The sequence below is a fragment of the Schistocerca americana genome, chromosome X, assembly GCF_021461395.2.
Source record: "Schistocerca americana isolate TAMUIC-IGC-003095 chromosome X, iqSchAmer2.1, whole genome shotgun sequence".
In the NCBI taxonomy this organism is placed as follows: Eukaryota; Metazoa; Arthropoda; class Insecta; order Orthoptera; family Acrididae; genus Schistocerca; species Schistocerca americana.
Genome location: NC_060130.1, coordinates 710,145,098 through 710,160,076, shown reverse-complemented (window position 1 = coordinate 710,160,076; position 14,979 = coordinate 710,145,098). Strand labels below are relative to the sequence as shown.

General features: G+C 37.6%; 1 protein-coding gene across 1 annotated transcript in view; it reads right to left on the bottom strand.

Moving 5' to 3' along the window:
• Nucleotides 1-1,142: 1,142 nt before the first annotated feature.
• LOC124555352 (KN motif and ankyrin repeat domain-containing protein 3) overlaps nt 1,143-14,979 on the bottom strand; it is a 270,873-nt gene continuing 257,036 nt past the window's right edge. Inside the window, exons 12-13 of the mRNA XM_047129232.1 lie at nt 10,620-10,820; nt 1,143-4,190 (exon numbers count right to left, since the gene is read on the bottom strand). Of these exons, the coding sequence (XP_046985188.1) occupies nt 3,978-4,190; nt 10,620-10,820 (414 nt within the window). The 3' untranslated portion in view covers nt 1,143-3,977. The remainder of the gene's footprint in view (nt 4,191-10,619; nt 10,821-14,979) is intronic.

Sequence of the window (14,979 nt, the reverse complement as noted above, 5' to 3'; positions counted from 1 at the left end):
TGCCTTTATAAAAGGAACCATTCATGCCTCTTTTTGAGAGACTTAAGGGAACCATGGAAAAATCTTTATTGTGGAATGACATGTACCTTTGTTGGTTCTCAAATGTAGCACTGCAAGGTACTTTGATGACATGCTTCACAATATTGCTGGGTGCATTACAAATTCCCACCTCTCACCATACGAGGAGGGTATGAATAGAATTGTTGACCATGATTGGTTACATCGTCCAGGTGGTAAGGTGTGGGGAGGCATAATGTTACTTGTGCATAATGCTCTCCGAATCATTGAACATGGTATGCTCACCAGTCAATGTTATTGTGACACTGCACTCCTTTCCCGTGTGTATCGTTTCGGGTCTGCATTTGGCCCCGACTTCCTTCTTATGGATGACAATGAATGACCGCATTGAGCAGCACAGGTGAAGGAGCTCTTGGAATGAGAGGTTATTTGGTAAATAGGTTGACCTGTCCATTCCCCCCACTTAAATCCCATTGAGCACGAGTGGGAGGTGTTGGGGAGAAGTATTGCAGCATGTCCACATACACCAATGACCATCCAACAGTTGTCAACTGTACAGGTGGAGGAATGGAATGATCTACCACATGAACTCCTTATCAACTTTGTGGCCAGCATGAGAGCATGCTACACTGCATACATTGCTGCCTGTGGTGATCACACACCCTATTACGAAGCATGCCTCACCTTTCTTAATGTCCAGCGGACCATCATGAATGCAGCAACTGTAATGTAATTATTGTCTTTGGATAAAAGTGTCATTTCTGTCCATCTCATTGAGTGTATCTTTTATTTACCTTCTGTACTACATTGCAACAGTTCGCTCTAGATATGGTCTAAGTTTCATCAAGCTCAATGGCCGGAGACACAGGTCGTGTGTGAGTTGTGCTGACGTGTGTGTGTGTGTGTGTGTGTGTGTGTGTGTGTGTGTGTGTGTGTTTTGCCTACTTTAGAAGACCTTCTGGCCAAAAGTTCACATGTTTAGCAATCTTTTTATTGTGCCTGTCTGCAACTCAACATCTCTATGTGATGGGTAGCAATCTATCCTTTCATAACATTCTCATTATTCCAGCCAGGATTTTCCACTGTTTCAAGAGTGTGGTGTGTTACTTCAATAGAAGAGTCTATTTGCAGTAATAATGTTTATTTTTATTTACATTCATAGGTAGTCACTTTCCTTGTAATTTAAGAAAATAGCATATAACCCACATTTTTAGTTTGTATCAGTCTAAATATGGCTCACAATTCTACCATGCACAACCATTCTAGGCAGATTTAGTCCACAATGAGATTCTGTGTACATGGAAAAATTCTCATTCCTGTGCTTCATCTCGTTAAAACATGAGTGCTGGATTTCAGTCCTCTCTTTCAGCCAATTAAGTCTAAGAGTCTAAAAAGTTACAATTCAATAACAAAATAAATTTTAAGAAGCTATTCTTTAGGCAGACATGTAACTGGATGTATATGACCAGCAATATATTATAATGGTTAGCAAAAAATAGCAATCCCTTTAAACAAAACACTACTTTATGTGTAATACTTTAGAACACACTTACCGTTTCAGATAAACTGAAATATTATTGTCAGTGTGAGCATAAGAACTTCATTCTTTCAGCAGCAATTTTTTTTATCACACTAGCAACTGAAATCTTAGATAATTTTAAAAAATTAGCACTTATTTTTATTTCTTTACGAAAATATTTATTTATAGTAGTCAGACATCAGTTACTACACTGAATTTCTATGATACATTCAAAAATACTGTATTTCAGACACATATTTCTTCAATAAATATTTAAGTAGCACTGAAATTTATTTAGAAATATTCAACATGAAAGTTACTTTTGTCAGTTACAACTATGGATGGACATACATGGCTAATATATTGTTAATGAAGATTCTTGGGATTGCTAAAACACCAATACTGTAGTAACATACAGCCATTACAGTTTATCATCAATACTATTAATATATCTCATCCTTTAGAGCATTACCAACATATTTTAAAATTTGTTAAACTGTGTATAAAGTAAGGTAGGTAAAAAATAATTACTTAGACCACTGCCAATATTTTTTCTATGAAGTTCTGAATCTGAAAATATTTTATACTTCCTCTAATATTCTCATAAATCAGAGCCTTACACTGTAAAAATATATCTGTTACAGAATACTGGCATGAAAATGACAAGAGAAAGTTTAGACAAAGATATAGAAATCCAGATGTACTGGAACAAGATTAAAATTAATATAACAACAACAACAATAATAATAACAACAGCAGCATTTACTTGCTTCATAAGCAGGAAGCACAAAAGTAAAATTACAATCAGCAAGACAGAAAATAAAGGAAATCATACAATGTGGCAGTTGAAATGTGGACTCGGGGAATGCCAAAATCAACTGCCCAGCAGTTCCAAGAAATTGCAAACACTCTTGTCTGGCCCTATTTAAGATGTTTTCCTGCTACTTTATTCTGTTCAGGTTGTTACCTATTTCATCTACTAAAACTTCACAGTGTGTGTTTTGGACACACTGGAAGATTACTTTGAGGACTTCTCCAGAGTAGTCTTTGAACTACCATTTTGACTTACATAATCACTGAATAAAAATGCGGAGGGAAAGAACTAAGTGCGCAGTTATCATAACTGTAAGGTAAACCAGAAAAAAGTTACTGTGTTTTGATTATTCTTCTGCTGACAATGGACAAAAACTGTACAGCCAGAAAGTAGTTTTGACTAATCACAGTGATACATACGACAGAGAGAAACTTTCAAATTGAGAGAGCACCCTTATGTTATAAGTTTTAAATGCACATCTGGTCATAGGAATCACATTTTATTCCACTAACACACAAAGTCCTGATAGTCGCTGGCAATGCCCAAAACACTAATAAGTTCATACAGACACCAATTAATTCCTAATGAATCTAATGGGGACATCTACCAAATAAAATTCCTTATTTTGATAGGTAACTAACTACTTTGCTGAATTCTCTTATCTCATTTGCATGACAGACCCAACAAAATTTTAAAAAATGAAAGACATTTGCAATTCCTGCAACAAGTATACCTTCAAAAACTTGTGAAGTATTCACATTAAATTGTTGCAATGGTATATGTGTGCAATTTAAGAAAAAATTGTCTAAGAGTCGGACACCCCATACTCAGTACCGAACAGCAAGTTCTGGTGATAGTTATCAGGGTGTCTAATTTAGTGATCAACTCACTAAATGGAACAATTCCACAACAAAATGAACAGATCAGTCAAAATATATCAGCTGCCACTGCTATTGTCACTTATAAGAATAAGCTCATAAAATTAGTTTTGGAACAGAATATTTTTAATTAGTTTAAAATTAAAATAACTGCTCTTAATTATTGAACAAACTTATAAAATGTCCATAGCATTGCTGAAAAATGACAGCAACATATAAAAAATACACTCTTTTAATACAAATATGACCAAAGATTTTATAAAGATGCTGACCTCATTAGGAAGAATCAAAAGTGAAGGTAGGGCCAACACACACACACACACACACACACACACACACACACACACACTAAAACCAGAGTAGTCAAGTCACAGTATCAAACATTTATGGAATTATCATCCTAAATTAAAAAGGAAAAAACTTGGTCATAAGTGAACCGAAGATTAAAGTAGATGCAGGGCAGATGGATTGGAGAATTATTTCTTTTGTTTCCACTCCAGCCCTCTTCTTCCACCCCACAACATCTATCATTAGGGCCAAGATTATTGTTCCGATAATTTCCTCTATATATCTAACTCTAAAAGAATGAAGTATGACTTTATAGAATGGAGATTCACTATTTACTTTAAGCAAGTGTTGGCTCTACCTCAAATTCCAATACTTTCCAAGAAGTCGAGATCTTTAAAATCTATATTTGTATTTGAGGCTTAGTTTTCATCTTCTTTATATTCTGAAATACATATGTTCATTACGAACTTGATTTGTCTAAACCATCACGTGTCATTAGTGGTGATGATGGAGTGACTGTGCCTCTTGAAGTTGGAGTTGAGCTTCTGGAACGCTTCAGTCGGAGAGATCCATGAGGAGACCCACTACGTGAGAAATGTTCGTGAGCGTATAGAAGCAACCCAATGTGCCTATTTCCTGCTTCCATTGCAATATTCAGTGCGCTATTTCCATCCTATGAAAAAGCACAGCAAAATATTAATGCAAATGTATTACAATATGAAAAAGCACAGCAAAACTTAGGACTAAATAAGGATCCAATTCACAAACAAATAATTTGCTTACACTGAAAATATGAAATCCATGCTTTTCATGAGCATTGAGGACAACATCTGGCATACATAAATACTTGGAAATCGTCCAATTTCAAGTTGCTGGTGAGTGTTGAAAAAGAGAGAGAGAGAGACAGACAAACACACACACACACACACACACACACACACACACACACACAGAGAGAGAGAGAGAGAGAGAGAGAGAGAGAGAGAGAGAGAGAGAGAGAGAGAGAGAGAGAGAGAGAGAGACGGGAGGGGGGAAAGAACAATTTCTCAGCAGGATAAAGAAATGGGAATGTGGACAAGAGGGAGGAAGGATAGGAGAGAGAACTATCTCGGTTCTTTGCTGAAGGAACTTCGCAGGAACTACCTCAAGTGATTTATAAAACCTTATCTGATACAGACAGAGAGGAATAAATAATAATCCAGTGCAGCACATCATTGTACCACCATCCTCCCTGTATGTGATATGGAACTAAACCCCTTTGAATTACTGCCCTCCACTGTTAAGTATTTGTTACAATCTACTGCGAGAATTTTAGGAAACAGTCATTCACCTGTAAAGGAGACTGCACGTAGGATGCTGGTGCGACCTATCCTTGAGTACTACTTGAGTGTTTGGAATCCATATACATTGAAGCAATTCAGAGATGAGCACCTAGATTTGTTACCGGTAGATTTGAACAACATGTAAGTGTTACGGAGATGCTTCGGGAGCTCAAATGGGAATTCCTGGAGGGAAGGCGACATCCTTTTCGAGAAACACTATTGAGAAAATTTAGAGAACTGACACTGGAAGGTGATTGCCAAACGATTCTACTGCCGCCAACGTGCATGGCATGTAAGGACTATGAAGATAAGCTCTAAGAAATTAGGGCCCATATGGAGGCATACAGAGTGGAACAGGAGGGGAAAAGACATATAGTGGTACAGGGTGCCCTCCACCAACCACGCACCATTCAGTGACTTGCGGAGTATCTATGTAAATGTAGATCTAGAGAGGTTCACCTCTTAATAATGTAATGAATCAAAATTCACTTAACCACAAATGATGATATTATTTCAGCTGAAGTTCAGTCCTGTTTACTCCAACAATCTGGAAAGTGAACCCACTCACTATACAGGGTGAATGTGCTGAACACATGGCCATCTCCAGGAACACTGTCGCAGTTTCTTATTGACCCCTTGTTATTTTAGTGTGGTGTTCTGAGGAAATGCTAGTTTTACAACTCACTCATTTAAAATTTACAGGTAAATGTAAGTGTAAGATAAGCCATTGCAATTAATATAACCGGTATAACCACCAGCATGTTGAATGCAAGTGGGCAAATGTGAATGCATTCTGCTGCACATGTGCCGGATGTTAGTTTGAGAGATGAAGTTCCATGCCTGTTGCACTTGGTCTGGTATTGGTGTTTGCGGGTGACGCTGGAATTCTCATCTGATGATGACCCACATGTGCTCGATTGGAAACAGATCTGGTGACCGAGTATGCCAAGACAACAAGTCAACACTGTGTAGAGCATGTTGGGTTACAACAGTGTTATGTGGGTGAGTGTTACCTTGTTAGAAAACACTCCCTGGAGTGTTGTTCCTAACTGACAGCACAACAGGTCGAGCCAACAGACTGACATACAAATTTGCAGTCAGGGTGCATGGGACAACCACCAGAGTGCTCCTGCTGTCATATCGAACTGTACCTCGGGCCATAAATCCAGGTATAGGTCCAGTGTGTGTAGCACACGCAGACAGTTTAGTTACAGGATGCCAACTGGCTGCTCCCTAGCCAACTACAGCCATCATTGGCACCGAGGCAGAACCAGCTTTCATTAGGAAACCGAACACAGATCCTCCCTGCCCTCCAATGAGCTCCTGCTTGATACCACAGAAATCACAAATTGTGGTGGTTCGGGGTCAGTGGAATGCATGCTACAGTATGTCTGGCTTGGAGCTGTCCTTGAAGTAACCGATTTATAACAGTTCGTTGTGTCACTATGGTGCCAACTGCTGCTTAAATTATTGCTGCAGATGCAGTTCGATGTGCTAGAGCCATACGCCAAATATGAAGGTCTTCCCTCTCGGTAGCATCACATGGCCATCTGGAGACCAGTCTTCTTCTGACCATACATTCTCGTGACCACAGCTGCCAGCAACATTCCTGCAAAGGCTTCCTCCATTTCACAGAAGGAACATTCAGCTGCTCATAGCCCTATTACATGACCTCATTCAAACTCAGTGAGGTGTTGATAATGGTGTCTTTTCTTGCCTTAAAGACATTTTGACTAACATCAACTCACCGAGTCCCTCTCAAAGGCATTAGTTACTGCATGTATTTAAAGCAAATTTGATCTGCATCGTCATAGTAGCATTACTAGCACACCCTCACGTGACTGTTGTGAAATTTGAATACGCAACAGCTTCTACCAACTTTTGTTTATGTGACAATTCCCGCTTAGTGCTGCAATCTTATTTCTGTCAGTGTATGATCAAGTGTTTGTTACTTTAGATCCTATAGAGAATTTTCAGCATTTGACAGAAAAGTTAACAATTGTGAAACTAGAAGGAAACAAGACTTTCATGGGAGAAGTACACAAGGGGGTCATATACTAAAAAATGTGGTAATTCAAACCTAAAATTTTCTTCGATGTATTGCCTGCAGAAATAAAGAATATAAAAACATTTAGTATATTTAAAGAAAGAGTTGAAAAAATGCTAATATCCAACTGTTTCTATAGCACTGAAGAATAAATAAATTATTCATATTGACACAGGTCTGCAACTTGTGTTAAGAATGGATGTGACATATTTTACTATGTATTTCGCATAAAGAATGTTCAGTTGCTTCTTCTCTGCTCAGACTTATCTACATTTCTTACATCTCTTCATAAGTGACTATTCCACATCACTGTAGTGCGATTCTGGCCTTGTGACACACAGTTATTCCTGCTGGAAGATGCCACTGCTGATGGGGTACACATGAAGCAAGAAGACATCCAGGTGGTCCATAATAATGTTTGTGTAGTTGACAGCTGTTATAGTGCCTTCAACTGCTACCCCTAGACCCATGCAAGCATAGTTGAATGTCCCCCATAGCATAATACTGCCCCTAAAGAGCCTGCATCTGTAACATGCTGCACGATTCAAGCAGACTTGATGACATATCCAGACCCAACCATCGACCTGGTGTAACAAGAAATGTTATTCATCGGACAAGACGACAAGTCTCCATTCATCCACAAGTAGTCTCTTATGATCCCATGCCCACTGCAGTCTTAATTGATGATGTCGTTAAGTCAACACTGGAGCACACAGAGGTCACCTGCTGTGGAGCCCCACATTCAACAAAGTGCTGAACATCATGCTTTGAAACACTTGTGCCTGCACCAGAGAGTCACTCTGTCATCAGACCTGTCACAGATCATAGCCTAGCATGATTTACAGAGCGGTTGTGAGGTATGGACACCCAACACCTTGTCACCTACTCATGTTTTCACTGTCCCCCAACCACATTCCATAGATGCTCATGGCAAGAGCATGCAAACAGACAAACAGCTTTGCTGTTTTCAAGATGCTTGTCTCCAGGGGCCATGCCAGTACAATCCAGCTTTTTTATTCAGAGTTGCTATGCCAGTGGACTTCCCAATTTGCAGCCCGATCATCACTAGAATGATTCCCTCTTCATCTCTGCTCCCCTTATATACTTTTTTTTATTGCGTCGCTTGCCCACAACGCCACCAGGTGGCATTCAATCATGCGATGGACAGTGGTCAGCCCAGACATATCATCATACAAAGATTTGGAAGTGGAAAATGATTCAAAAAATAAGGGTGTTACAAGTGTCTTAACATACACGCATGTACACACACACTTGTCTCCAGGGGCCATGCGCACGCGCACGCGCACGCGCCCACGCACACGCACACGCACACACTCTGCATGTTGTCTGTTTCATGGAATACATTTTATTGCTAGAAGGATAATTGAACATTAGACAATGAGAAAATGTTATTTGAAAATATTCATTTACTTTTGGTCTGGGTCTATTTTGCATTGGTAAATAAAAGTGGCTTGTGCATCTCTGTATGCTTACTATTTGAAGAATGTTTACTTATTTACTGATCTTCACAACTGGTATGTATGTGTGTGCATAAAAAGCACTATTCAATAATAAAGAGTTTCCTTGCTTTTTCTGTTGCACTATGGACTAAACCCTATTCAGCAAGCACATATGTATAATGCTTTTAAGAAAAAGAAACCACAACTAACCTGATAGGTCAAGCAACAAGCCATCAAGAGTACCTGTATGAGATGAATAGTCTAACTTACAAAGTAACAAGTTTGTTCACTTTTTTTTCATAACATATGTCTAATTTTGCAGGATAATCTGATTGTTAGCTATGTTATGTTTGCTAATTCTTCAAGTTACACATATTATGCCATATACGTACTCCCACGTACTACACATTTTTATGCCATATATGTACTCCCACTCAAGACCTCTTATGAACTTTTTCAATCCTCAATGCACCCAGCCTAACACTTGACATATGTGTTAGCAGTTTATTGCCATTCCCTTATTCATATTTCCAGATATAACCACCTTTCCTACAGTAACTTTGGGAGTTTATGTTTAGGATAATTCTTACACCCCTGACAACTAAATATTTGTAATCTAATGTCTTTCATTACCTGCATGATTTGTGGCAATAGACCATTTCATAAAATTCTAAAAAGAAGTCTCTGTGTTTGGACTATTGGTATAACCCCATTCGTAAAATATCCATTCATAAAATTAATGATATTATGAGAAAATGTTACATTTCTGGAACCTATAGCCGAATGAAACATTCATTTAGTGAACACATCTTCACCTACAATAAGAGCTATCAGAAAGGTCTGCACTACTACCTGACAGGCCTTTATGTGCCACCACAACTCAGCACAGGCCATTACTGGCTTGCTGACAAGTGATTACACTTATCCCTTTGAGTATATGATTGAGGCAGAGACCTGGAAATGTGATTTTGACAACAATAATGTTTAAAACATAAAGCCTCGTGTGACTATGTGGTTCAAGCATCTATTAAAATCCAAAATATTGGTAATGTAAGTTCAAACAAATCCTCACAAGGGAAATATTTGTCTGCAGCACCCACATAGCAAATACTATCAAATCATTAAAACAGGCTGTCATACCTGTATCACATGCCACAGTGTTATATTTACACTAGGGAAAATGTTGGACAGCCCATCAGTGCTGTGTGCCAAAAAATATATCATTCTTCAGTTAATCACATTTCATGGTCCACAGTTGGATATTTGCATCCACCAATTTTCTTCAGTTGCTGCTTCCAAACAGGCATCAGTATCACATAATTGTGCTCCTACTCCAGCAGTAATGTCACACCCCGGAAATTCCGTTTCCTGCAGTCTGTCAATCTTTATTTGCACTTTGACTTACTTATATATAGGGAAGCATTTTGGCATTCAAACCTGAGGACAGGTATGCTTTTCTTAATAACTCTCACTAATAATTTTCTTTGATATCTCATGCTATGGAGAATATTATAACAAAATACTATCATGATTACAGATTAACCATGTCACTGAACTAAGTTCAATTTCATTTCCAACACATTGTCACTTAACACTGAGAAAGACTTGAGAAATGACCTAAAGTAATTTCTGTTTTAGTAGAAAGCATCATGTAATGTTTGTCTTGCAATGATAATTTCACACATGATGAATGACTGGCTTTTCTCTAGTATTGGCAAGTGACAGATAGTCACATTTGCATTACATATTTCCATTTGAGTCTGAAGCTTCTGGATAAGTACATTTACATTGTCTCTTACAATGGTTTCCTTTAGGACACTGAATTGTTCAAACACACTCAGATATGAAACATTTGTAAAAAAACCTTAGAATCTATTCTACCATCCCCAAAACGACTAAAAATGAGTAACGGATAGCTGAGTGCAATGTACATCTTTTTAGACAAAAATTTCCTGCATCTTAATGTGATACTTTCTGTAATATATTTTCAAACATCTGTGTAGCTACACCCATTCTCAGTTCAGTAGCCTACCAGTTGGTATCAGCAAGTAAAAGAACTATACTTATAAATGATGTCTCAGAGGAGAGGTATATACAGCAGTAATTATTGACTACTCTGTGTTGTTTCTATCTTGTATCAAATGTCATGGTGATCTTTCCAATTAGAATCAAATTACATTAATTTTTGGAAAAGCAATCAATGTATGCAAGTAGATTTATCTCATGTATACGAAAAAGATGAACTGAAGATTACTTATGATGCTGGTACTTACAGAATCAACTATAGTGACATCACAGTCTGGTTGAGATATTATGTGTTTGACAATGTCAGTGTAGCCATGGTCTGCAGCACACATCAGAGCAGTGCTACCATCAGCATCCTGGATATTCATATCAGCACCTGCTTCTGTAAGCATTTCCACCATTTCCAGGTTACCATGAGATGTTGCCAGCATCAGAGCAGTTTGACCATGCTAGAATTAAGAAAACAACACCGTTAATCAACACAGAGTCACACTAGTAAAATCAGACAGATTCAATGCTGAATAAGGTTACAAAATTTTGGCAGCACATTATATTCAGTACAGATGCTTTTAAAGGAGAGCTCAGTTAAGTAATAATGAGACAAAAACTGGCCTTGGAAAGAACAGAAGCAGCAATTGTATACGAGGTGGTTACCTACACTAATAATAAAACTGTAAACCAGTCATGTCTGTCCATCTGAAAATGCTAATCTCCAAAACTACTAGAGGTGAGGGTTTTGTAAGTAACTTGAACTTAGCTTGGTGAGATACATACACTTTATGTCATCAAAATCTGAACACAGAAAAAAAAGATATCACAATTTAAATTTTTAACTAAAAGTCATCCGCTCAGGTTAGTAGTTTTGATTTTTAATCACTATGGCATAGTACACCAAAGAAGCAATAGATGGTGTTGATAGTTTTAACTCATATGGAAACATTCCCAGGCGTAAGTAAAAGATCTTGATGAAACGTGGCAGGTAAGTAGGGGTCAAAATAGTGCAATATGTATTTTTTTGTTTTAGCTCAATTTCATTTTTACGGGGTAAAACACACTCAGAAAGGTAATTTGGAATATTAGGTTTAGAGGTAATATCTTCAAAACCATTTGTTTCATATAGAAGTTTAAAGGTTGTTAATTTTCATAAAAATTGTGTGATCAACTTTCGCAATAATTTGAAATCTTGCAAAATACATCACCACTTAATTAATTTTGAAAAATAAAAACTTCTGTCACAACATAAATTAAAGAAGCTTTCACACCAAATACATCCATGTGTACAAAGGCTCATTCCCGAAGCACCATTTTTGGAAAAATAAGCTGAACATAATGTGCCATCTGTGTATTTTCAACATAACTAATAAAATATCTCAAAGTTCATTATCATTCTAATAATCTATTTTACTTCTTTTTGTGTTTAATTGTTATTTTATGTTTTACATTTTTTTGTTAGTTTATCATTTCACATATGTATATTGTTTCAATTGAAAATAATAAGTAACTCATTATTATGATACAATATAATTACAATAATGATAATCTTAAAGAAATGCTTGAAATAATTTTTTTTACTCCATGAACATAAAATGATCAAAATTTCTTCACAATAACACACGCGATGGACAGCACAATATAAAAACAAAATTCAGCACAATTTGCAAACTGTGGCTGGTGATTTTCTAAATATCCTGATTTGTATAGGCATATGTCAGTACACTGAAAAACCTTGTCGAAGAGAATTGGTTGATTATTCAGATTGATATATCGCTTCTTAAGGGGAGATTTGACATAATCATTCAGCAGAACCAGATCTGAAAATTTTCTCACATAGTTCTTCCAACATCAAATGCCATATATGTCCAAAGGCAGTACCTATCCTGTCAAGCTTTTTGGAATCATCAGATGAACATTTTCTTTGTCCTCAGATACTACACTCAAAATGGTTTAGACTGACCACCCAAAGAATTTAACCGGTTTTTCTCTGCACTGGGAACAACAACTTCTGTCAAATGTCTTTTGATGTGATCTGAGAGTAGTTTATCAGATTTTGATGCTGTCACAAAACATTTGGTGCTTCATAGAGATTCTCGAATTCTCAGTCCAAACTTTCCGTTAGTTTCTTTTGAAACTATGAAAAGGGGTGTTGTCAGTATTTTTTTTTTAGCAACAATAACAACATTTTGACCATCATACCTGAGGCCAATGAACTTGTTCATCTAGTGATGACAAAAGGCTCGACAGAACATGTACAGACATTAGATGTATACGGCTTTCGTTTGAAGAATGTGGGGAGATATTCAGATCTAGTTCTGCAGAATGATTATGATATCTCCACTTAAGAAACAATATAATCCAGCTGCCATGATTAGTACATAATCAATTCTCTTTGTCATGTTTTTCCAATGTACTTAAATATGCCTGATACATATAAGGATATTTAGATGATCACCTGCCACAATTTGACATCCTGCTAACTTTTGTTTTACACTGTGTTGTCCATCGAGTGTATTATGTGAAGAAATTTTATTCATTTTACTTGCATGGTGTAAAAAGAATACTACAGTTTAGGCATATCTTTACAGACTACCATTGTTGTAATGATTTTGTATCATAATAATGAATTACTTATTGTTTTTGATTTCCAAAATGTAGGTATATGAGACAGTAAAATAAATACAAAAAAAGGAAAAAAAGGAAAAAAAGAAAAAAAAGAAAAAACTGAATGTAAAATGTAAAATAATTTGAAACATAAAACAAATTATTAGAATATTAATGAACTTTTAGATTTGTAATTTGGTATGTCAAAAATATTCCTACACATACATCTACATAGATACTGCGCAAGCCACCTTACAGTGCATGGTGGAGGGTACCCTGTACCACTACTTGTCATATCCTTTCATGTTCCCCTCATGCGCAATGTACATTGGCGGCAGCAGAATAATTTGGCAGTCACCTTCAAATGCCGGTTCTCTAAATTTTCTCAAAAAGGACGTCACCTTCCCTACAAGGATTCCCCATCTGAGTTCCCAAAGCATCTCCGTAACACTTACTTGTTGTTTGAACCTATCGGTAACAAATCTGGCAGCTCACCTCTGAATTGCTTTGATGTCTTTCTTCAATCCGACCTGATATAGATCCCAAACACTCAAGTAGTACTGAAGAATAGGTCGCACCAGTGCACTTTATGCAGTCCCCTTTACAGGTGAACCACCACTCTTTCCTAAAATTCTCCCGATAGACCGAAGTTGACCATTCGCCTTCCCTACCACAGTTCTCACGTGCACGTTCCACCACATATCACTTTGATACGTAATGCCCAGATATTTAAAAAAAACTTGACTGTGTCAAGCAGGACACTTATAATACTGCATCCAAACATTACAGGTTTCATCTTCCTACTCATTTGCATTAACTTACATTTTCCACATTTAGGGCTAGCTGCCATTCATCACAATACTGGAAATTTTGCCTACGTCATCTTGTATCTTCCTACAGTCACTCAACTTCGACACCTTACCATACACCACAGCTCATCAGCAAACAACTACAACTGCTGCTCACCTCGTCAGCCATATCATTTACATATATAGATAATAACAACAATCCTATCACACTTCCCTGGGCCACTTCTGATGATACCCTTGTCTATGATGAACACTCATCCTCTAGGACAACATACTGGGTTTCACTATTTAAGAAGCCTGCGAGCCACTCGTATATCTGTGAACTTATTCCATATTCTCGTACCTTCATTAACAGCCTGCAATGGGACACCATGTCAAATGCTTTCCGGAAGCCTAGACGTACGGAATCTGCCTGCTGGCGTCTATCCATAGTTCTCAGTATATTTATTATGTGAGAAAAGGGCAAGCTGAGTTTTGCACGAGTTATGCTTTTTATATAAAAAAATGCTGATTCGTACACACAAGCCTCTTAGTCTCAAGAATGTTCATTATATTCAAGCTGAGAATATGTTCAAGGATTCTGCAGCAAACAGAGGTTAGGGATATTGGTCTATAATTTTGTGTGTCCATTCTTTTACCTCGCTTATATGCTGGAGTCACCTGCACTTCTTTTCAGTTGCTTGGGACTTTGTGCTGGGTGAGAGATTCATAATAAATGAAAGCTGGATAAGGGCCCAATGCCATAGAGTACTCTTTGTAAAATCGAACTGGGATTCCATCTGGATCTGGTGATTTATTTGCTTTCAAGACCTTGTATTGTTTCTCTACACCAGGTACGCTTATTACACTACTGGCCATTAAAATTGCTACACCAGGAAGATGACGTGCTACAGATGCGAAATTTAACCGACAGGAAGAAGATGCTGTGATATGCAAATGATTAGCTTTTCAGAGCATTCGCACAAGGTTGGTGCCGGTGGCGACGCCTACAACGTGCTGACATTAGGAAAGTTTCCAACCGATTTCTCATACACAAACAGCAGTTGACCAGCATTGCCTGGTGAAATGCTGTTGTGATGCCTTGTGTAAGAAGGAGAAATGCATACCATCACGTTTCCGACTTTGATAAAGGTCGGATTGTAGCCTATCGCAATTGCGGTTTACCGTATCACGACATTGCTGCTCGCGTTGCTCGAGATCC